Source organism: Coregonus clupeaformis, chromosome 33 (assembly GCF_020615455.1).
Source record: "Coregonus clupeaformis isolate EN_2021a chromosome 33, ASM2061545v1, whole genome shotgun sequence".
Classification (NCBI taxonomy): domain Eukaryota; kingdom Metazoa; phylum Chordata; class Actinopteri; order Salmoniformes; family Salmonidae; genus Coregonus; species Coregonus clupeaformis.
Window position 1 is genome coordinate 3,119,649 of NC_059224.1, and position 23,398 is coordinate 3,143,046.

Below are 23,398 nucleotides of genomic sequence, written 5' to 3' on the forward strand. Positions count from 1 at the left end.
GCCTAATCATTCTGCAAGTCACTGAACAGAGCGAGAGAGGAGAGACGGGAGAGATCCCCCCGCCTCCATCCCCCCGCCTCTCTCTCCTCCTCCTCCATCCCCCCGCCTCTCTCTCCTCCTCCTCCATCCCCCCGCCTCTCTCTCTCCTCCTCCTCCATCCCCCCCACCTCTCTCTCCTCCTCCATCCCCCCACCTCTCTCTCTTCCTCCATTCCCCCACCTCTCTCTCTCTGTAGACTGCTGCCTGCCGACAGACATGTCACGGCAGGCTGAAGGATGGGGCTGGAGAAATGTAACCACTCTCAAATTCATAGACGGGGCTATGGATGCAAGGACTGACCATCCATTATATAAAAAAAGTATAGTTTTAACCATGTTTTGAGACTTTATGGTGTTTGTTTACAGTAACTTTGTTTACGAACATTGGAGTAAAACAAGCTTTTATTTTGGGTTGTGATGGTTAAAAGCTTGTTTTACTCCAATGTTCGTAAACAAAGTTACTGTAAACAAACACCATAAAGTCTCAAAACATGGTTAAAACTATACTTTTTTTTATATAATGGATGGTCAGTCCTTGCATCCATAGCCCCGTCTATGAATTTGAGAGTGGTTACATTTCTCCAGCCCCATCCTTCAGCCTTTTACCGAAACAGGGCGGGGAATACGCTTTGTTATTGTTTCAACTGCTGATTTCCCCTTTAAGAATCACTTGGTTCATTGTGCGAGTCTAATACCCTAGTGTCTGATGGCACTTTAAAATAAAAAGGGCGCTGTATCATTACTTTAGTGGGTTCCAAGGGGAACCTATGGAGAGAGCGGCAGGGAGGCGTTAATATCCTCACTCCCCTATCTCCACTCCACCCAATGACAATGATCTGAAAGAGAGGCAGAGAGAGAGAGAAAGAAAGAGAGAGGGAAAGAGAGGGAACGAGAGAGAGGCAGAGAAACAGAGACAGAGAGAGAGAGAGAGAGAGAGAGAGAGAGAGAGAGAGAGAGAGAGAGAGGGAAAGAGAGAGAGGCAGAGAGGAAGTGATTCCCAAACCTTCCATAACAAAGCCATCACCTACAGAGAGATGAACTTGTAGAAGAGTCCCCTAAGTAAGCTGGTCCTGGGGCTCTGTTCACAAACACAAACAGACCCCACAGAGCCCCAGGACAAGAACAACAACGCAATTAGACTCAACCAAATCATGAGAAAACAAAAATATAATTACATGACACATTGGAAAGAATTCACAAAAAAACAGAGCAAACTAGAATGCTATTTGGCCCTAAACAGAGAGTACACAGTGGCAGAATACCTGACCACTCTGACTGACCCAAATTTAAGGAAAGCTTTGACTATGTACAGACTCAGTGAGCATAGCCTTGCTATTGAGAAAGGCCGCCGTAGGCAGACCTGGCTCTCAAGAGAAGACAGGCTATGTGCACACTGCCCACAAAATGAGGTGGAAACTGAGCTGCACTTCCTAACCTGCCAAATGTGTGACCATATTAGAGACACATATTTCCCTCAGATTACAGAGATCCACAAAGAATTCGAAAACAAACCAAATTTTGATAAACTCCCTTATCTACTTGGTGAAAAACCACAGTGTGCAATCACAGCAGCAAGATTTGTGACCTGTTGCCACAAGAAAAGGGCAACCAGTGAAGAACAAACACCATTGTAAATACAACCAATATTTATGTTTATTTATTTTCCCATTTGTACTTTAACTATTTGCACATTGTTACAACACTGTATATAGGCATAATATGACATGTCTTTATTCTTTTGGAACTTCTGAGTGTAATGTTTACTGTTAATATTTATTGTTTATTTCACTTTTGTTTACTATCTACTTCACTTGCTTTGGCAACGTTAACATACCTTTCCCATGCCAATAAAGCCCTTAAATTGAAATTGAATTGAGAGGAAGGGACTGGGAGGGTCTTAGTCAGCCTTGGTAAATTGAAATTAGAATGATCCTTCATTACAAGCTGCTGGAGGCCAACTCAGATCACATTATTCTAGTGATGCAGCTGCTGAGAGGCTATGGCAGGACAATAGACAGAGACAGAGACAGAGAGAGAGACAGAGACAGAGAGAGACAGAGAGAGCGAGAGAGAGAGCGAGACAGAGACAGAGAGAGCGAGACAGAGAGACAGAGACAGAGACAGAGACAGAGAGAGAGAGAGAGAGAGAGAGAAGGGTGGGGGGGAGAAAGCACTTGCTTTAGCAATGTAAACATGTTTCCCATGCCAATAAAGCACTTAAATTGAATTGAGAGAGGTGGGAGGGAGAGAAGGAGAGAGAGAAAGAGAGAGAGAGAGAGAGAGAGGGGAGAGAGAGAAAATGTGGGAAAGAACGAGAGAAAGATGGGGAGCGAGAGAGAGAAAGATGGGGGAGCGAGAGAGATGGGGGGAGCGAGAGAGATGGGGGGAGCGAGAGAGATGGGGGGAGCGAGAGAGAGAGAGAGAGAGCGAGAGAGAGAGAGAGAGAAAGATGGGGAGCGAGAGAGATGGGGGTGCGAGAGAGAGAGAGAGAGAGAGAGAGAGAGAGAGTGGCAATGTAAATATATGTTTCCCATGCCAATAAAGCCCTTTGAATTGAATTGAAAGAGAGAGAAAGAGAGAGAGGGATTAGGCTTAAGACTGGGAGTAGGAGGATAACCCCTCTCCCTGGGTTGGTAAATATGTTATTGTTTCTTTGTTAGTCTTTTGTTATTGTTGTTGTTAGGTTGGAGTGGGTGGATGGATGGTGTTTTGTTGCGTTTCCCTGCCTCCCTCTCTAATCCAGGGATTTGAGTCAAGCCGTCATTATTAGAGTGCTAAGCTCATTGCATGTGACTGCTGGAAAGGAATAGAGGCTGAAGGGTTTGGGTCTTAATATATTGTAGGACAGGGGATAACAGAGGGTAGGGTACACACAGGGTACAGGGAGACAGAGTGGACCATGGAGAGGTTTAAACAGAGAGAGACAGTAGGGTGGACCATGGAGAGGTTTAAACAGAGAGAGACAGTAGGGTGGACCATGGAGGTTTAAACAGAGAGAGACAGTAGGGTGGACCATGGAGAGGTTTAAACAGAGAGAGACAGTAGGGTGGACCATGGAGAGGTTTAAACAGAGAGAGACAGTAGGGTGGACCATGGAGAGGTTTAAACAGAGAGAGACAGTAGGGTGGACCATGGAGAGGTTTAAACAGAGAGAGACAGTAGGGTGGACCATGGAGAGGTTTAAACAGAGAGAGACAGTAGGGTGGACCATGGAGGTTTAAACAGAGAGAGACAGTAGGGTGGACCATGGAGAGGTTTAAACAGAGAGAGACAGTAGGGTGGACCATGGAGAGGTTTAAACAGAGAGAGACAGTAGGGTGGACCATGGAGAGGTTTAAACAGAGAGAGACAGTAGGGTGGACCATGGAGGTTTAAACAGAGAGAGACAGTAGGGTGGACCATGGAGAGGTTTAAACAGAGAGAGACAGTAGGGTGGACCATGGAGAGGTTTAAACAGAGAGAGACAGTAGGGTGGACCATGGAGAGGTTTAAACAGAGAGAGACAGTAGGGTGGACCATGGAGAGGTTTAAACAGAGAGAGACAGTAGGGTGGACCATGGAGGTTTAAACAGAGAGAGACAGTAGGGTGGACCATGGAGAGGTTTAAACAGAGAGAGACAGTAGGGGTGGACCATGGAGGTTTAAACAGAGAGAGACAGTAGGGTGGACCATGGAGGTTTAAACAGAGAGAGACAGTAGGGTGGACCATGGAGAGGTTTAAACAGAGAGAGACAGTAGGGGTGGACCATGGAGGTTTAAACAGAGAGAGACAGTAGGGTGGACCATGGAGGTTTAAACAGAGAGAGACAGTAGGGTGGACCATGGAGAGGTTTAAACAGAGAGAGACAGTAGGGTGGACCATGGAGAGGTTTAAACAGAGAGAGACAGTAGGGGTGGACCATGGAGGTTTAAACAGAGAGAGACAGTAGGGTGGACCATGGAGAGGTTTAAACAGATAGAGACAGTAGGGTGGACCATGGAGAGGTTTAAACAGAGAGAGACAGTAGGGGTGGACCATGGAGGTTTAAACAGAGAGAGACAGTAGGGTGGACCATGGAGAGGTTTAAACAGAGAGAGACAGTAGGGTGGACCATGGAGGTTTAAACAGAGAGAGACAGTAGGGTGGACCATGGAGGTTTAAACAGAGAGAGACAGTAGGGTGGACCATGGAGAGGTTTAAACAGAGAGAGACAGTAGGGTGGACCATGGAGAGGTTTAAACAGAGAGAGACAGTAGGGTGGACCATGGAGGTTTAAACAGAGAGAGACAGTAGGGTGGACCATGGAGAGGTTTAAACAGAGAGAGACAGTAGGGGTGGACCATGGAGAGGTTTAAACAGAGAGAGACAGTAGGGTGGACCATGGAGAGGTTTAAACAGAGAGAGACAGTAGGGTGGACCATGGAGAGGTTTAAACAGAGAGAGACAGTAGGGTGGACCATGGAGAGGTTTAAACAGAGAGAGACAGTAGGGTGGACCATGGAGAGGTTTAAACAGAGAGAGACAGTAGGGTGGACCATGGAGAGGTTTAAACAGAGAGAGACAGTAGGGTGGACCATGGAGATTTAAACAGAGAGAGACAGTAGGGTGGACCATGGAGAGGTTTAAACAGAGAGAGACAGTAGGGGTGGACCATGGAGAGGTTTAAACAGAGAGAGACAGTAGGGTGGACCATGGAGAGGTTTAAACAGAGAGAGACAGTAGGGTGGACCATGGAGAGGTTTAAACAGAGAGAGACAGTAGGGTGGACCATGGAGAGGTTTAAACAGAGAGAGACAGTAGGGTGGACCATGGAGGTTTAAACAGAGAGAGACAGTAGGGGTGGACCATGGAGGTTTAAACAGAGAGAGACAGTAGGGTGGACCATGGAGAGGTTTAAACAGAGAGAGACAGTAGGGTGGACCATGGAGAGGTTTAAACAGAGAGAGACAGTAGGGTGGACCATGGAGGTTTAAACAGAGAGAGACAGTAGGGTGGACCATGGAGAGGTTTAAACAGAGAGAGACAGTAGGGTGGACCATGGAGAGGTTTAAACAGAGAGAGACAGTAGGGTGGACCATGGAGAGGTTTAAACAGAGAGAGACAGTAGGGTGGACCATGGAGGTTTAAACAGAGAGAGACAGTAGGGTGGACCATGGAGGTTTAAACAGAGAGAGACAGTAGGGTGGACCATGGAGAGGTTTAAACAGAGAGAGACAGTAGGGGTAGACCATGGAGAGGTTTAAACAGAGAGAGACAGTAGGGTGGACCATGGAGGTTTAAACAGAGAGAGACAGTAGGGTGGACCATGGAGGTTTAAACAGAGAGAGACAGTAGGGTGGACCATGGAGAGGTTTAAACAGAGAGAGACAGTAGGGTGGACCATGGAGGTTTAAACAGAGAGAGACAGTAGGGTGGACCATGGAGAGGTTTAAACAGAGAGAGACAGTAGGGTGGACCATGGAGAGGTTTAAACAGAGAGAGACAGTAGGGTGGACCATGGAGGGGTTTAAACAGAGAGAGACAGTAGGGTGGACCATGGAGAGGTTTAAACAGAGAGAGACAGTAGGGTGGACCATGGAGAGGTTTAAACAGAGAGAGACAGTAGGGTGGACCATGGAGGGGTTTAAACAGAGAGAGACAGTAGGGTGGACCATGGAGAGGTTTAAACAGAGAGAGACAGTAGGGTTACCATGGAGAGGTTTAAACAGAGAGAGACAGTAGGGTGGACCATGGAGAGGTTTAAACAGAGAGAGACAGTAGGGTGGACCATGGAGAGGTTTAAACAGAGAGAGACAGTAGGGTGGACCATGGAGAGGTTTAAACAGAGAGAGACAGTAGGGTGGACCATGGAGAGGTTTAAACAGAGAGAGACAGTAGGGTGGACCATGGAGAGGTTTAAACAGAGAGAGACAGTAGGGTGGACCATGGAGAGGTTTAAACAGAGAGAGACAGTAGGGTGGACCATGGAGAGGTTTAAACAGAGAGAGAGTAGGGTGGACCATGGAGAGGTTTAAACAGAGAGAGACAGTAGGGTGGACCATGGAGAGGTTTAAACAGAGAGAGACAGTAGGGTGGACCATGGAGAGGTTTAAACAGAGAGAGACAGTAGGGAGAGAGAGAGAGGGAGAGAGAGACAGAGAGGGAGGGAGAGACAGAGAGAGACAGAGAGGGAGGGAGAGACAGAGAGAGAGAGAGAGGGAGGGAGATAGAACAGACAGAGAGGGAGGCAGACGGACAGACAGAGAGGGAGGCAGACAGACAGACAGAGAGGGAGGCAGACAGACAGACAGAGAGGGAGGCAGACAGACAGACAGAGAGGGAGGCAGACAGACAGACAGAGAGGGAGGCAGACAGACAGACAGAGAGGGAGGCAGACAGACAGACAGACAGACAGAGGAGGGAGACAGAGAGGGAGGGAGACAGACATAGAGAGAGAGGGAGGGAGACAGACAGAGAGAGAGGGAGGGAGACAGAGAGGGAGGGAGATAGAACAGACAGAGAGGGAGGCAGACGGACAGACAGAGAGGGAGGCAGACGGACAGACAGAGAGGGAGGGAGACAGAGAGGCAGAGAAAGTTATGAAGGGAGAGAGAAAGAGAGAGATTGAGCAATTGAAAAGGGAACAGGCTGCGGGGTGAAAGTCATTTTCCTGACAGAGAGGCTGATGTATCCCTAGGGAGAGAGGAGTCAGTGAGTGAGTGTGGGGGAGATGGCAGCAGGTTTGTCTGAGCACACTGACAGAGACCAGTCATTCTGGCTGCCAGACAACGGAGGGTGGTGTGTGTGTGTGAAGCCTGGTCGGTGTGTGTTAGGTTGAGCTCTTTGTGTGTGCTAGGGATGTGACTAATGGAAAAAATTAAATGTGTCTTCCGTTAAAACTATAAGAAAAATGCAGAATATTCCAGATGAATTCACAATGCAGCTGCGCTGCTGCCAGCAACGGTTTGGGTCTCTCAGCTCAGATGGTTAAGCATTGCACCTATACTACTATTACTGTACCTCAATTCCACCTCCCAAAGTCTGCATTTCCTTCTCATTTAACTTGTCAAAGTATTGTCATACAGGACTTCTCTGCTGTCGCTTGTCTTTCTCTGCTGTTAACGATGATGACGTAGTGGTGGAGAGTCAACTCCAAAATAATTGATTACTTGACTCCTTGTACGTCGACTCCTGGTGTTGACTCCAATTTGTGAGTGTCACGATTCGATTCAGCTAGGAATTTAGAACGGAGGAGACCGATTAAGGTTTCCACATGCTTCCCAGCCGAAACAGTTCGGTAGAGTTCGTGCATATATTATGACGACATTTTGTGAAGTTGTTTTGGACTTCGGAGAGGGTTTTTCGGCTGTTCGGGCACACCCAAAACAATTCTGGAGGCAAGCCGAAGTTCGGAGTCGAAGTCTACGCCCCTTTGTCGGTGACAGTAGGGATCCTTCAATAAAGTCTTTGTTGTCATTCAATGAGAGACGACTTGTTTTGATGCACATTTTTTCATTGAAAAATACTGCACCAAACATCTTAGTTAGATGTAAAATTGTGTGACTAAGATCTGTTCGGCAAAAACTTCTAAATGAATGACCGATTTCTTGAGTTATCTTAGATTAATTCTGACTATTTTGAGGAAGTGTATACTGGCTATGGCATCTCAAAAACGGACAGCTTTTTTTTTTGAATTTTTCACACTAAGGTATTTTAAGGGAGTATGCGAGCACACTTGTTCGGTTAGCCGAGTTCGGCTAGGCGCCAGCCGAACTGAAGCATTCTGACGCCATTAGTTGCCGTACTTCAGAGAAAACAAACCCTTGCATCGTTCATAGCGAGCTAGCGAGGGACGGAGAGAGAAGGGAGGGACAGAGTATAGGCAGGTTGGACGCCAGGCAGACAGGGTCATAAACGCAGGGCTTATCATCAATGAATAGGCTAGGATATTCTAAATGCAACAGACTGAACACACTTAGAGAAAGAGCAAGTGAGCTAGCGTGAGGGAATGAGAGGAGGGGGCAGGCAGAAAGAACCATGCCATATGTCTTGGTAATCTGTATGTCTGGGCGTTAGGGGTTTAAACGTTCAAACGAAATTGGGATCCTTACGTTAAGAAAAATCCTTCCACTAAAAAAATTATGTATTTTGCATGTCTCGTAAATTCCCCCAAAATAACCTAAAGTTCACCTCTTCCTCTCTGGTTTTATTTAAATGACAACTTTCCCCAGACCTTTATAGCCTATCGTCTAGTTAGGCTATAACGCAGAAAATAATGTGTTTTGTGATAACTGCTTTGCTATTTTAAATTTTGTGGGGAAATATGTATTGTTTTTCAGTTAGGGATTATTCTTAAAGTTAAGGATCCCAATTTTGTTTAAACATTCACACCACTAACCCCCACATACACAGACACAATCTTCCTTCCCGTGTTAGTCGGATCATTGTTTGACCTTCCAACAACAGCTGTTTGTCATAACCACAGTTGAAAGGGGATTCTGTGGAACTAGGGTTTATAACGTCATGGAGCTGTAGGATTCTGGGATTGTTCTACGGAAGTTAGAACATGTTCCAAAAAATTCTAAATTCCACTGTCAGCTCTCTCCAGCCCTTCAGTCCTGCTTATCACTCACACACACACACACACACACACTAGAGGTCTGCGCAGGACTGATTTAATCATCCGACTCTCACCCGCTACCGCAAGAACTGGTCCCGACCCAACAGCAGTCCCGCAATGTTATTTTATGCGTATGTGTCACAGCTCACTTGCCAGCCATGGTCCCAACTATTTGACACCCTATAGGTAATATTAAAATTGCACAGAAATAACCTAAGAAAAAAGGTTAAATAACCAGAGACTCTCACGTGGCCCATTATATTAGGCTATCGGTATTACTGAGCTATATCAGCAGATATGCTAGACGTAGTATGAAGAGAGCAGAGTTGGCGAGACTTGCACTCTCTCTTCACCTACGTTTTATCGCCTACCTTTTAGGAGTGGGACGATTTTCAGACGGAGACAAATATGGCGAGATCAATATTTATTTCTAGGCAATGTAGTAAAATATAGCCTAATTTAGGAAGTACATTTCCTTGTGAAAGATAATGGACGGCCCCGTGCTTCTCCGCCCATGCATAGGCTATAGCCTACTCTATTTGATCTCACACCTATGGCTACTGAACTGAAAGCAGCAGGAATGATGACAGCGGACACTTGAACTTTTATCTCGAGCTACGTTTTACATATAGGATATAGCCTACCTTTTAGGACAAATAAAATGGGTAATCAATATTTATTGAAAATGAAAAAGGCGCAACGCTCACCATGGCAACCTATGCGCACGTTATGCCTCTTCATTTTCAATGATTATCAAATGTTTTGATTGCATCTCGACTCACGTTCGTTGAGCGCCCTCAAATGTTTTCCATTATCAATAATTAGACAGACAGTAGTAAACTACAGTCTAATCATATTTTATTTTATTTCCTTGGAGAGATAACTGCCACGTGATTCTCCACCCATGCATAGGCAGCCTACTCTGTTTCATTGAGACCACATCTATACTAGGTGTACTTGATCTCACAGGCCCTTCCTCTAAATGCTCAAATGAACAATGTGCTTAACTAGGAGGCCAGCCACCTGTGTATGTACTGCAGCCTATTGTCCCCTTTCACTACAGCGGTCATTGAGCAGGCTGACGCTGCATAGGAGAGAGACAACTCAACTCTATATCTACTGAGGTAGACTATGGATTCCCCATCGTCTGGATGACACCAAGTAAAACACACAGGCATGCACACACACTTTCTAGGAGCAGGTGGGCATAGTACGTTTGGGCAGGGGGGGAACAGAAAGAACAGGGGGGGAACAGAAAGAACAGGGGGGGAACAGAAAGAACAGGGGGGGAACAGGAAGAACAGGGGGGGAACAGGAAGAACAGGGGGGAACAGAAAGAACATGGGGGGAACAGAAAGAACAGGGGGGGAACAGAAAGAACAGGGGGGGAACAGGAAGAACAGGGGGGGAACAGGAAGAACAGGGGGGGAACAGGAAGAACAGGGGGGGAACAGAAAGAACAGGGGGGGAACAGAAAGAACAGGGGGGGAACAGGAAGAACAGGGGGGGGACAGAAAGAACAGGGGGGGAACAGAAAGAACAGGGGGGGAACAGGAAGAACAGGGGGGGAACAGGAAGAACAGGGGGGGAACAGAAAGAACATGGGGGGAACAGAAAGAACAGGGGGGGAACAGAAAGAACAGGGGGGGAACAGAAATAACAGGGGGGAACAGAAATAACAGGGGGGAACAGAAAGAACAGGGGGGGAACAGAAAGAACAGGGGGGGACAGAAAGAACAGGGGGGAACAGAAAGAACAGGGGGGTAACAGAAAGAACAGGGGGGAACAGAAAGAACGGGGGGAACATAAAGAACAGGGGGGTAACAGAAAGAACAGGGGGGTAACAGAAAGAACAGGGGGGTAACAGAAAGAACAGGGGGTAACAGAAAGAACAGGGGGTAACAGAAAGAACAGGGGGGAACAGAAAGAACAGGGGGGAACAGAAAGAACAGGGGGGGAACAGAAAGAACAGGGGGAACAGAAAGAACAGGGGGGGAACAGAAAAAACGGGGGGGGAACAGAAAGAACAGGGGGGGGAACAGAAAGAACAGGGGGGGGAACAGAAAGAACGGGGGGGAACAGAAAGAACAGGGGGGAGAACAGAAAAAACGGGGGGGAACAGAAAGAACAGGGGGGTAACAGAAAGAACAGGGGGGTAACAGAAAGAACAGGGGGGTAACAGAAAGAACAGGGGGGAACAGAAAGAACAGGGGGTAACAGAAAGAACAGGGGGTAACAGAAAGAACAGGGGGTAACAGAAAGAACAGGGGGGAACAGAAAAAACGGGGGGGAACAGAAAGAACAGGGGGGACAGAAAGAACAGGGGGGTAACAGAAAGAACAGGTGAACGCCCCCTCTCTTTCGATCGCTCACTCTTTTTCCCTCTCTCTCTGGACAGCTGGAAGACAGGCATTCCTCTTAGCTCCAAACAAAGAGAGCAGCCTCTGTCAGACCAGACACCCTCCCCCATCACACACACAGAGACCAGTCCACCCCCCACCCCCCCAATCACACACACCAGACCCTCCCCCCCACACACACAGAGACCAGACCGCCTTCCCCCCAGAGACCAGACCAGACCCCCGTCCCCCCACACAGAGATCAGACCAGACCCAGACCCCCTTCCCCCACACCAGAGAGAGACAGACCCTGTCATAAATTACACCTTGATACTCTGCTGTTGAGTTTCAGCTCTGTTCAAAACACTGCATTACATTACACTGCCTGTGTTCTGTTCAAAAACACCCACTGCCACAAATCTGATGATCATCGTACAACTGCCTGTTCACGGGTTACCAGGCGCTGCACAGTTCAAAATGTCTACATACCACGTGCAAGATCGATAGGTCAGCTAAGCTTAAATCATTGATTCAGGTGTTATGTTGATCAGAAGAAACAGAATATGAGTCTGTGTAGGGCTGTTTAGTGGCAATATCTGCCTGGGGGGTACAGGGAGTGTGTCTCTGGGGAGATCAAAGGGGTTGACATTGACACACGATCTGCTCTCTACAAGCTGGCCTCACACTGCAGCAGTTGGTTGGTGTGTGTGTGTGTGTGTGTGTGTGTGTGGTGTGTGTCTGTGTGTGTTTCTGTGTGTGTGTGTGTGTGGGGGGGGGGGCAGTACCCAACAGCCGTTGATGCATCCTCCAGCGTAACCGTCATCCAGACTCTGACCCTGCCTGACCTCTGTGTTCCTAAATATGGACCTAACCATGATGTCAGACTCCGCCAGTGAGAGAGAGAGTGAGAAAGACTTTGTTTATTTATTTTTTTTCCACTTGCTTTGGTAATGTAAACATATTTTCCCCATGCCGATAAAGCCCCTTTAAATATAATTGAATTGAGAGAGCGCGAAAGGGGGTAATTTGTTTAGAACAGTTAAACGCAGTAATATCAGCCTGTTTTTAGCCAATTATCTAAATGGACACAAAGCGCTGTTCTCTACCATGCTGGACATAAGTATGGACAACGATGATCTCAGAGACAGAGAAATATTGAGAGATAGAGAGCGAGCAAGACTTTTGTTTATTTAATTTTTTTTTAAACTTGCTTTGGCAATGTAAACATATTTTTCCCATGGCATGTCATGTGGTTCTCTGTAGCTCAGCTGGTAGAGCACGGCGCTTGTAACGCCAAGGTAGTGGGTTCGATCCCCGGGACCACCCATACACAACAAAAAAAATTTATGTACGCATGACTGTAAGTCGCTTTGGATAAAAGCGTCTGCTAAATGGCATATTATATTATTATCATCTATACTGTTGAAACCCAATTGTAGAAATGGACATACAGTGCCCTACGATGCTGGGCATTTGTCTAGCTAATGTTACAGCAGGCATCATACATACAGATGGTGATGAATGGTCCATGGCATCATAGGCTGGGTCAACTCTGCATTAGTGTGGCGCTATGCCAACCATGATGCCATCAACATAATAATTAATATTAGCTGCCACCATTACTGTGCTGTGACCGACAGGAGGAGAGACAATAGGTTGATTGTTTGATCTCACTGCGAGTTAGGCAATGGCTGCGTATGCGTTTTAAAAACGTGGAGGTAGACCTACTACCTTAACTTATCCAATAAGAACACAGATTTTTGTTTTTCCGTTGCAAAACGTTTTGCTACGGTGTGCCCTAATGAACATGAACCTGGCTTTCAGTTAGTACTCGAGGGCAACTTCCTCCTCCACCTACCTCTACACCCTCCTGCCCAGGGAGCCATGTTGGGAGACAGCCTGGGCACGTTGGTAAAGTGGCCACAGCGTGTCCCACTCCCTGCTCTGACATTCATTAACCTTTACTACAGAGAGCTGGCTTGTCATTCATCACCCATTGACTAAGGTCAGGTTAATTAACTACGCTGCTTTTAGTTTCAGTGTGGACCTTAGACCTTCCTCTTGCCTAGCTGTAGGAAGTGGTGAGAGAAGTCAAAAAACGCACTCCTGGGTTGTAAGTGGAGAAACACACACACACACACACACAAACCTGAGCTGAGAAAAGACAAGTCAAACATAGGAGACATAATCCCCCGCAATCTACAAACAGCAACACACACACACACACACAAAAGAAACTGAGCAAGTGCTAAAACACATTTTTGAATAAAACACAAACACAGCAATAATCAACGCACACACACCCTCCCCTCTCACTAATGACTTTCTAGTGATCTAGATGAATGTGTGGCGGTGGCAGTGTGGTGGGCTCCGGTGGCAGTGTGGTGGGCTCCGGTGGCAGTGTGGTGGGCTCCGTCCAACTCTAACACCATGCTGAAAGACTTCTTTGTCCTCGCATACTGGTTTCCTCCTTCTCCCCTCCCTGAGCAGGGCTGGCTGGGGGCTGAACCTGGAAGGGCTGACTAACAGTTCTTTAGGGGGATGCCTTGGAAGGAACATGCAAAACACCACCTGGTTTACAGATCAGAAGACAAAGGCCATTGTTTCCGGCAGGCATTGTTTGCTAGATAGGCTGCGTGCGTGGTTTAGGGTTAGAAAACTTCCTGTATTATGCTGAGAAATAGAACAGAAAAATAGAACAGGCTGAGCCAGAACAACACTGTGTGGTTTTCATAAACAGGCCCCCGCCTGCCTGCCTCTGTAGTTACTGTGAGAGTGACGACATTTAGAAGAACACACACATATGGGGACCACAACACAGACGCTTTAAAAAATATGTTTTGATGGTCTGCGTTTTGAAAATGAAGATTTCTGAAGGCTAATGCAACCCATGCATGCAGGTACACACGATCATGTGAGCGGAAATCCCACTCCACTATGATTATTTAGTTGTGGACACAAAATCACCGCACTTGTCACCTTGATTTTTAACCTGTGTGTTTTATCAGTTTCTTTATGAAAATATTTAGTGAACTCCATGACAGTAGCTAAAGCAAGGGGCTATTAGCAGCACACAAGTAGCCTACAGATGCATGCTGGGACGGGCACGCCCTGAGCTGGTGAAGTGAGCGCTACTGGAGCGAAATTGGAGCGGGCGAGAAGGCCGTGGCTCCAGCCTTATGGGAAACTCGCGCTCCGCTCCAACACGCACTCCCAGATATCTAGGGCATGGCTGGTCTTAACATTTTCCTCTGCGGTGTGGTCAGAGCCAGGCAACCATGATGACACATAGCCAAGCATACACTCTCTAATTACCAGGAAGTTCCTAGACTAACTAGCCCTAACTTCTCCTCTCTTCTCTTGCAGACAAAAACGTCTTATAATAAACAGAGTTATTCACACAAAGACAAAACAAAGTGTTTCCAAAAACCAAAAACAGCAGCCTGTTCAGTCTATGAGATAAGCTCTCACTTCTGCTGCTGAGGGCTATCAGTGGTAGACGAAGGAGCTGCGAGAGATTCATACGAAGCCAAGATTCATACGAAGCCAAGAGAAATGGAAAAACTCATCAGAGACCAAACAAGTATTTGAAGATGAAAAGAGACAGAAGTGTGATATCAGTTATGGGAACAAACCATCCACTGTCCTCCTCCTTTCAGTGTGTTCTGGGCCAGAGGGGAGCCATTTCCCCTTTCTCTGTTTCTCACAGAACAGAACACACTTGTCACATCACCCACCCACACACACACAGAGACCAGGGCCCGGTTTCCCAAAAGCATCTTAATGCTAAGATCATCTTGGAACAATAGGATCCTATGGTTTTAACGATTATAACTTAGCCTTAAGTTTCTTTTGTGAAACCGGCCCAGGCCTGTGTGTGTGACTTTTAGCCCCCGCTGTTCACTTCCTGCCCAGCCTGTCCTCGGAATCAGTGAGAGGTTTAGTCCTAACCATCTGGTAAATGCTACTAGAAAAGTGAATCAGTGAGAGGTTTAGTCCTAACCATCTGGTAAATGCTACTAGAAAAGTGAATCAGTGAGAGGTTTAGTCCTAACCATCTGGTAAATGCTACTAGAAAAGTGAATCAGTGAGAGGTTTAGTCCTAACCATCTGGTAAATGCTACTAGAAAAGTGAATCAGTGAGAGGTTTAGTCCTTACCATCTGGTAAATGCTATGCTACCAGAAAAGTAAAGAGACTGAAATCAGAGCAAAGGTGTTGTTTTTGTGCGGTCCTAGATGTCTCCTCAGATCTAGGCCTCAGAGGGAGAGAGAGCTTCCTAGAACTGACTGCACAATGAACTTACAACATAGAAATAGTGGGAACTCCGCTTCACTTCCCATCCTCTGTCCTCTCTGCTCCCCCTACGCACTCACTCACTCACTCACTCACTCACTCACTCACTCACTCACTCACTCACTCACTCACTCACTCACTCACTCACTCACTCACTCACTCACTCACTCACTCACTCACTCACTCTGTGCTTCTACATCTGCATTGCTTGCGGTTTGAGGCTGGGTTTCTGTATAGCACTTTGTGACATCTGCTGAGGTAAATGGGCTATATAAATTCATTTGATTGATTGAAGCCTGTTCATTCAATGTTCCTGTGAAGCCTGTTCGGCAAGTTTCTTTGAAGCCTGTTCATTCAATGTTCCTGTGAAGCCTGTTTGACACAACAAGTCTTAATATGCAGAAGAATAGGTCTGCTCAGTATTCGTCTCTATTCCCCTGCCGTGACTTTGTTTGTCTGTGGCTGGAATAAGCCTGTCAAGAGTAATGGAATTTGAGGATTTGATATTCATGAAACCCTCCACCAGACTAATCATCCGGCTCCTATATGTGATGTGCCCTGTGTGAATAATGTGTTATGGTGGGGCACATGAGGAGACGGCTAGAGGAGAGGAAAGGAAGGCTTGGGATGTTTGAAAACATCAAATCCTTGCTACTAGCTGTCAATTCCTTGCTCCCCCTGTACTGGTTTCCTCAGTTGCTCCCACAGCTCATTGGAGGAGGAATGATCTAAAAAAGGTACCTCCCTCTGACCTCCTCCTCCAATGAGCTTTGAGAGGAATGAAATAGGAAACAAGGACAGAGGAAACATTTTCAGACAAAGCCACAGACGAAAAAAGGGGAAAGGATGACAGAGCTATCAAATAAAGATGGACGTGTAAAGCTGATAATAATATGTTCCTGCCAGGGATGCCATCTCTGCTATCTGTTTATCTGGTGGGAATGAGGCTGGGGCAGCAACACAATCAGGAATATATGGGCCGTAACATTGGCAGAGGTGCGCACACACACACACAGCGGGTGGAGAGCCGTCCGAAGACACAAACTCCTTGCTCTCCTTCCCGCTGGCGTTGGCTGCAGATGAAGGTGGGAGTGTGTGTGTGTGTGTGTGTGTGTGTGTGTGTGTGTGTGTGTGTGAGTGAGAGAGTGAGAGAGTGAGAGAGAGGAAAGTCAGCATGAAACGAGCCCCCTTGAGCTCTACGTGACTCATGAGCGTTACTCAAGACCAAGAAAAAAAAGACACACATACACTTACTCAGGAGACGATGCTAACCGTCACACAAACACACATTTAGGAAAATGTGGCACGGAACATTTGACCGGCAGCATTTTCATCCCCAAATCATCCAACCAGTAGGCCTATAGGCTACATCCCCAAATCATCCAACCAGTAGGCCTATAGGCTACATCCCCAAATCATCCAACCAGTAGGCCTATAGGCTACATCCCCAAATCATCCAACCAGTAGGCCTATAGGCTACATCCCCAAATCATCCAACCAGTAGGCCTATAGGCTACATCCCCAAATCATCCAACCAGTAGGCCTATAGGCTACATCCCCAAATCATCCAACCAATAGGCCTATAGGCTACATCCCCAAATCATCCAACCAGTAGGCCTATAGGCTACATCCCCAAATCATCCAACCAATAGGCCTATAGGCTACATCCCCAAATCATCCAACCAATAGGCCTATAGGCTACATCCCCAAATCATCCAACCAGTAGGCCTATAGGCTACATCCCCAAATCATCCAACCAATAGGCCTATAGGCTACATCCCCAAATCATCCAACCAATAGGCCTATAGGCTACATCCCCAAATCATCCAACCAATAGGCCTATAGGCTACATCCCCAAATCATCCAACCAATAGGCCTATAGGCTACATCCCCAAATCATCCAACCAGTAGGCCTATAGGCTACATCCCCAAATCATCCAACCAGTAGGCCTATAGGCTACATCCCCAAATCATCCAACCAGTAGGCCTATAGGCTACATCCCCAAATCATCCAACCAGTAGGCCTATAGGCTACATCCCCAAATCATCCAACCAATAGGCCTATAGGCTACATCCCCAAATCATCCAACCAGTAGGCCTATAGGCTACATCCCCAAATCATCCAACCAATAGGCCTATAGGCTACATCCCCAAATCATCCAACCAGTAGGCCTATAGGCTACATCCCCAAATCATCCAACCAGTAGGCCTATAGGCTACATCCCCAAATCATCCAACCAGTAGGCCTATAGGCTACATCCCCAAATCATCCAACCAGTAGGCCTATAGGCTACATCCCCAAATCATCCAACCAATAGGCCTATAGGCTACATCCCCAAATCATCCAACCAGTAGGCCTATAGGCTACATCCCCAAATCATCCAACCAATAGGCCTATAGGCTACATCCCCAAATCATCCAACCAATAGGCCTATAGGCTACATCCCCAAATCATCCAACCAATAGGCCTATAGGCTACATCCCCAAGTCATCCAACCAATAGGCCTATAGGCTACATCCCCAATACATTAAAAAGCAAATGAGCCTCATGCAACACATCAGAACGTTTAGCTTAAAAATGTAGAAAGAGGGGAGATGAAGATGGAACAGCTAGCATGGGTTGGTAATATGACTAGGATTGGGCCTTTGGCTACTGGACAATGAAAGAAAGTTGAAAACTTGCGCTACATCGACTGGTATTTCAATCAATTAATAGGCTAAAATGCATTGGCCGGCGGCAATTTTATTTATCGGCCAAAAGCCGGCTATTACAGGTTAAGGGAAACACACACATAGACTAGGGCTGTGACGGTCATGGAATTTTGGATGACGGTTATTGGTCAGCCAAATGACCGCGGTCACCGTTATAACCGTTCAAATAGCTGGTGCAGGGAGGGGGGAGTTGCCTAGGCAACCAAAGACTTCGTTGCTACAACACCTTGCTTGTTTCAGCAAGGAGCAACAATGTTTCATCACGTTGTTAAGAATTTTCATGACGGTCTTCATCCATAACCATCTGTAACATGGTTATACGGTACAGCCCTAACACACACACACACACACACACACACACACACACACACACACACACACACACACACACACACACACACACACACACACACACACACACACACACACACACACACACACACACACACACACACACACACACACACACACACACACACACACACACAGAGAGAGAGAGAGGTACAGAGGGGTAGGAGAGGAGAGGCACTATTTTCAGATGCCACATCAAAAAGGAAAATCAATTAGAGCTCTGAAAAAACGTCCCTGGGGCCCGCTGCATCACACCACTCTACACACTGCCTGCTTCGGCAAGGACATCTGGCAGCGCTCTCAAGCAAGCTGTGTGGAGTGTGTTTGTGTGTAGGGGGAGGGGTCTGGAGGAACGAAGACAAGGAGGTAAAAGGAAAAACCGAGGGAGGGGTACAAAGAGTCCACACATTAATGTGTGTCTGTGCTTCGTCAGTGCGGGTGTGCTTCGTCTGTGCGGGTATGGTTCGTCAGTGCGGGTATGGTTCGTCAGTGCGGGTATGGTTCGTCAGTGCGGGTATGGTTCGTCAGTGCGGGTATGGTTCGTCAGTGCGGGTATGGTTCGTCAGTGCGGGTATGGTTCGTCAGTGCGGGTATGGTTCGTCAGTGCGGGTATGGTTCGTCAGTGCGGGTATGGTTCGCCAGTGCGGGTATGGTTCGTCAGTGCGGGTATGGTTCGTCAGTGCGGGTATGGTTCGTCAGTGCGGGTATGGTTCGTCAGTGCGGGTATGGTTCGTCAGTGCGGGTATGGTTCGGCCGGCGTTGTCTCTTACCTGATGCGTGTCCGTGGGGCAGCAGGGAGAGGAGGAGGAGTGCGGACGTAGCCAGCCTGCGGACTGGAGAGGAGGAGGAGGAGGAGGAAGATGTGGCCAGGGCTCTCGTCTCACACAATACCATTCCATCACTCATCTTTCCCCTGGATACTCTACAGTCCTCTAAGGCTTAACCTGCAGGGAGGGGGAGAGAGAGAGAGATAGGCAGAGAGAGAGAGAGAGAAAGAGAGAGAGGATTTACTTTGCAGTTTGAACTCTCCACAGCACGTTTCAGTTGGATTACTAATCCAGTGGATGGCTGATTGACAGTGTGTGTAGATGCCAAGAGGTGACCAGAGACGAGTCCCCTCAGCCAGCTGGTCCTGAGGCTCAATTCACTAACTACTACGACCCAACTAAGGCTATGTCTAGACTTGACAGTTTATGCAGCTTTAGTATTCTGAACATAGAGTTCTGATCATGGAATTCTGAACGCGTCATGCATCTACACCTACATTTAAAATGGGTCTACCGTGTCCACAGTGTGTCCAGAATCCCTTTTCCCGCGCTATATTCAAACGCCAGTATGCATTCTAAAACGGTGGAATAGGCAAAATATGATAATAACACAACAACTGATGGCTGTAGCTAACTACTGTAGCTAACTACTGTAGCTAACTAGCTAGCTAACCTCTGTAGCTAGCCAGCAAAGTAGCAAGAAACGCTAAAGGGATTGCATAATTCTAGCCAAACAAAAAAATCATTTTTCTAAATATGAACTTGCTGGCTAGAATTTATGAGACCAGCAAACACGTTCCTCACATGCTAGGAATGTATTTCCTCCAACGTCATAATGAAAAGGTGCCTCTCGCTCCCAAAACACACGTTTTCTGGAGACTTGTGGGAGGAGTGCTGATGACGTCGCCCACTGTATGCATTTTCGGTAGCCAGAAAGCGTCCAGACTGAAGTGGTCAGCCAGATCTGAACACAATCAGACCACCAAGTCACTTTTGTGCATCTAGACCCGTCATTTCAATGTGATCTTCGTTTTTCTGATAGCAGAACTCGCATGTGAGTGTGAAGGGTAGACATGACCAAAGCCTCAGGACAACGCTAAGAAAATCTGGCCCAACCAAATTATCACAAAGCAAAAATATATCACCTATTGGATATGAAAAATGAAAAAAAAATAAACGTCAATGCTATTTGCCTCTAAACAGACAGTACAAGGAGCTAGACTAGCTGAACACTGTGACTGATAGAAAACAGAAAACCACTGACGATGTACAGACTCACTGAGCACAGTCTGGCCATAGTGACTGGTCGTTACAGGCAAACCTGGCTGCCCAGAGAGGGCAGGCTGTGCTCATTCTGTCCCAGGAAGAGATAGAGCGGCATTTTCTGTCAAATTGTGACAGATGTTCGGACATAAGAAATACATTCTTCCTCAAAATGATAAAACAATACAAAGAATTTCAAAACCTAAATGATGAAGATAAACTTAGATACATACTTGGTGAAAAGCCACAACCTCAGTGTGATTATTCATATTAACCTATTCTTTATTATGTGTTAATATGAGTACCACTATCATTATTATTGCTTCATTATCAACAGTCTGGTATATTCCCGTCTTTGGCCACCATTCTTATATGTTTACTTTGACAATGGAAGTGTTTTACTTTCCATGTCAATAAAGTATATTGAATTGAGAGAGTCAGACAGAGCGAAAGGGAGATAGTCCTGTTTACGCTCTGACAGTATTAGAGAGAAATAGAGGGTTACGTATCATTCAATTAGTTCTCCCACTACAGAACACGTCAGTTTTATCACCATCATCAGCTTGAAAACCTCCTCTGATCTCTGCTGCGGTCTGCTCACACTGCTGCTGTCATACTAAAAACAAAGAAGCCATCCTGCACTGTGGAAAACTACACTGGAAAATATAGTAATATAATATACTAAATATACTAGCTAAATGAATATACTATCTAATCTACTGGGATGGACGAGAAAGAGGAAAAATCTAAAATAATAGGAGAAAGAGAGAGAGAGACTCGGCAGTAAAACAATAACACAGACGTGGGAGCTGAGATCATAGAGAGAGAGAGAAGAGAGAGCAAGAGAGAGGGAGAGAGGGAAGGACAGCGAGAGCGAGACAGCACAACACGGAGAGAGAGAGACAGAGAGAGCGGGACAGAGAGAGCGAGACAGAGAGAGCGAGACAGAGAGAGAGCGAGAGAGAGACAGAGAGAGCGAGACAGAGAGAGCGAGACAGAGAGAGCGAGACAGAGAGAGCGAGACAGAGAGAGCGAGACAGAGAGAGCGAGACAGAGAGAGAGAGAGAGAGACAGAGAGAGCGAGAGAGAGCGAGACAGAGAGAGCGAGACAGAGAGAGCGAGACAGAGAGAGCGAGACAGAGAGAGCGAGACAGAGAGAGCGAGAGAGAGACAGAGAGAGCGAGACAGAGAGAGCGAGACAGAGAGAGCGAGACAGAGAGAGCGAGACAGAGAGAGCGAGAGAGCAGTAGTGACTTCCAGTATTCAGAGCAGAAGCGGAAATCCCGTCCCCCAGCACCCCCGTCCAGAACTCGGGAGGGGAAATGAACCGTTGGGTTCCTAGAAACAGCTGGGGATGAAGAGAGGAGCGAAGTCAGCGGAGAGAGAGAGAGAGCGAAAGAGGCAAAGAGCTACAGTAGAGTGAGAGATGCTTTACGGTTCCACCCCTTTAAACCAGCAGGGCCTGAGAAACAGTGAGCTAAGCAAACCTCCCTTAGCCCTCTTGGAGAAACAACCGGTAACACCATCGCTGTAGGGGGTGAAAAGAATAAGGAGAAAACAAGTCCACATTCAGGAAATAAGATCAGTAACACAAATGAGATCCAGGTGCAGAAGCTTGATTGCTGGGTAGCGACTAGGGAGCGATAGCCTAGCGCTAGGCTGCATTAGCCAGGGCAGTAGCCTGGCAGGCAGTGTACCTCGGAGAGAAAGAAGAAAGAAAGAAAGAAAGAAAGAAAGAAAGAAAGAAAGAAAGAAGAAAAAGAAAGAGAGAGAGAGAGAGAGAGAGAGAGAGAGAGAGAGAGAGAGAGAGAGAGAGAGAGAGAGAGAGAGAGAGAGAGAGAGAGAGAGAGAGAGAGAGAGAGAGAGAGAGAAGCGGGTCCATTAGCTCAGAGCTAGCCAGTAGTCACAGCCAGCCTGCTGATCTGGTAGCTATTGATAGCCATTACTTAATAGCGTGCCTACTGAACATAGCAGTAGCAAGCTATCCTGTCAGGCAGGAGAATAGAGGGCAGCCTGCTGAGTGCCTTGCAGCTACTAGCTAATAGCATGGAGCTGCTGAGCTGAACAGAACAGAGTAGGGGGAAATGTGATTGGCTTCTGTTTCTGCTGCGTGGCAGCTTGCACTAGAATGGAGGCCCGGTAGGTAATGACACGAGACCGGCACAGACCTAGTGGCAAGACACACACGCCTGATGGAGACGCTCACATACCATACAGTAAGTGTACACATAGGCCTATGCCTGGGAGCAACACACACACACACACACTTGGTGGCCCTTGATAATCAGGTCCGGTACCCTCCTGCCACCACCTTTCCGCTCCCCAGAGGAGAGGCAACAGAGTCACCTGCATGCAGGCTGGTGAGAGGTGGCAGAGAGTGACGCATGGGCCTTTGGCAAGGACTACGTTGGCACAGTGGCACTGCATCATGCCAAGAGGCCATAGTCTGAACAGAACAGCAACCCGTCTGGCTAGAAGTACTGCCAAGAGATACAACAATATCATGTTGAGTGTTATCGTTATCAGTGCATTGGTTGCACTTGCAATGCACTCTGGGATACGATGAAGAGCTTTGTTGACGCAGATGGGACTCTGTAAGGACAAGATGGCCCGCCTCTCTAATCAACAAACAAACAAACACACACAATCAACATCAATTGTTATATTGTGTTAGTTCAAAAGGACCTCTTTCAGGTGTAGCCTAGCTGTTTGTATGACGGTGTGTTTGCATAGAAGAAAATTAAAAAAAAAAAAAAAAAAAATTTGTGGGAAAGTGGTTATCCCACTGGCTATAGGGTGAATGCACCAATTTGTAAGTCGCTCTGGATAAGAGCGTCTGCTAAATGATGTAAATGTAAATGTAATAATACTTTCTTTCTTTCTCTTGTATTGTATTTTATTGTGCGTAATCTATTTTTCTCCTTTATATTCCTTAAATCATTTGACCTCATATGTGCCTCCTCCACAGTCCCCTCGTCCTCTGCAGAGGACAGTAACCAAGGTTACCAGGAGGCATGGATGCGTGACGTGTGATCGATTCACTCAAGGAGGACG

The 23,398-nt window shown here is 46.9% G+C and overlaps 1 protein-coding gene across 5 annotated transcripts in view; it reads right to left on the bottom strand.

Moving 5' to 3' along the window:
- The window catches only part of LOC121548534 (sushi domain-containing protein 6-like), a 53,178-nt gene that overhangs the window by 11,463 nt on the left and 18,317 nt on the right, over window positions 1-23,398 (bottom strand). For all 5 annotated transcript variants that reach the window (XR_005996662.2, XR_005996660.2, XR_005996661.2 and 2 more), the window contains exon 2: window positions 19,085-19,258. Coding sequence is in view for 2 of the 5 variants with exons in the window: in XM_041860002.2 (XP_041715936.1) it covers window positions 19,085-19,220 (136 nt within the window). In the remaining 3 variants the exon portion in view is untranslated. The remainder of the gene's footprint in view (window positions 1-19,084; window positions 19,259-23,398) is intronic.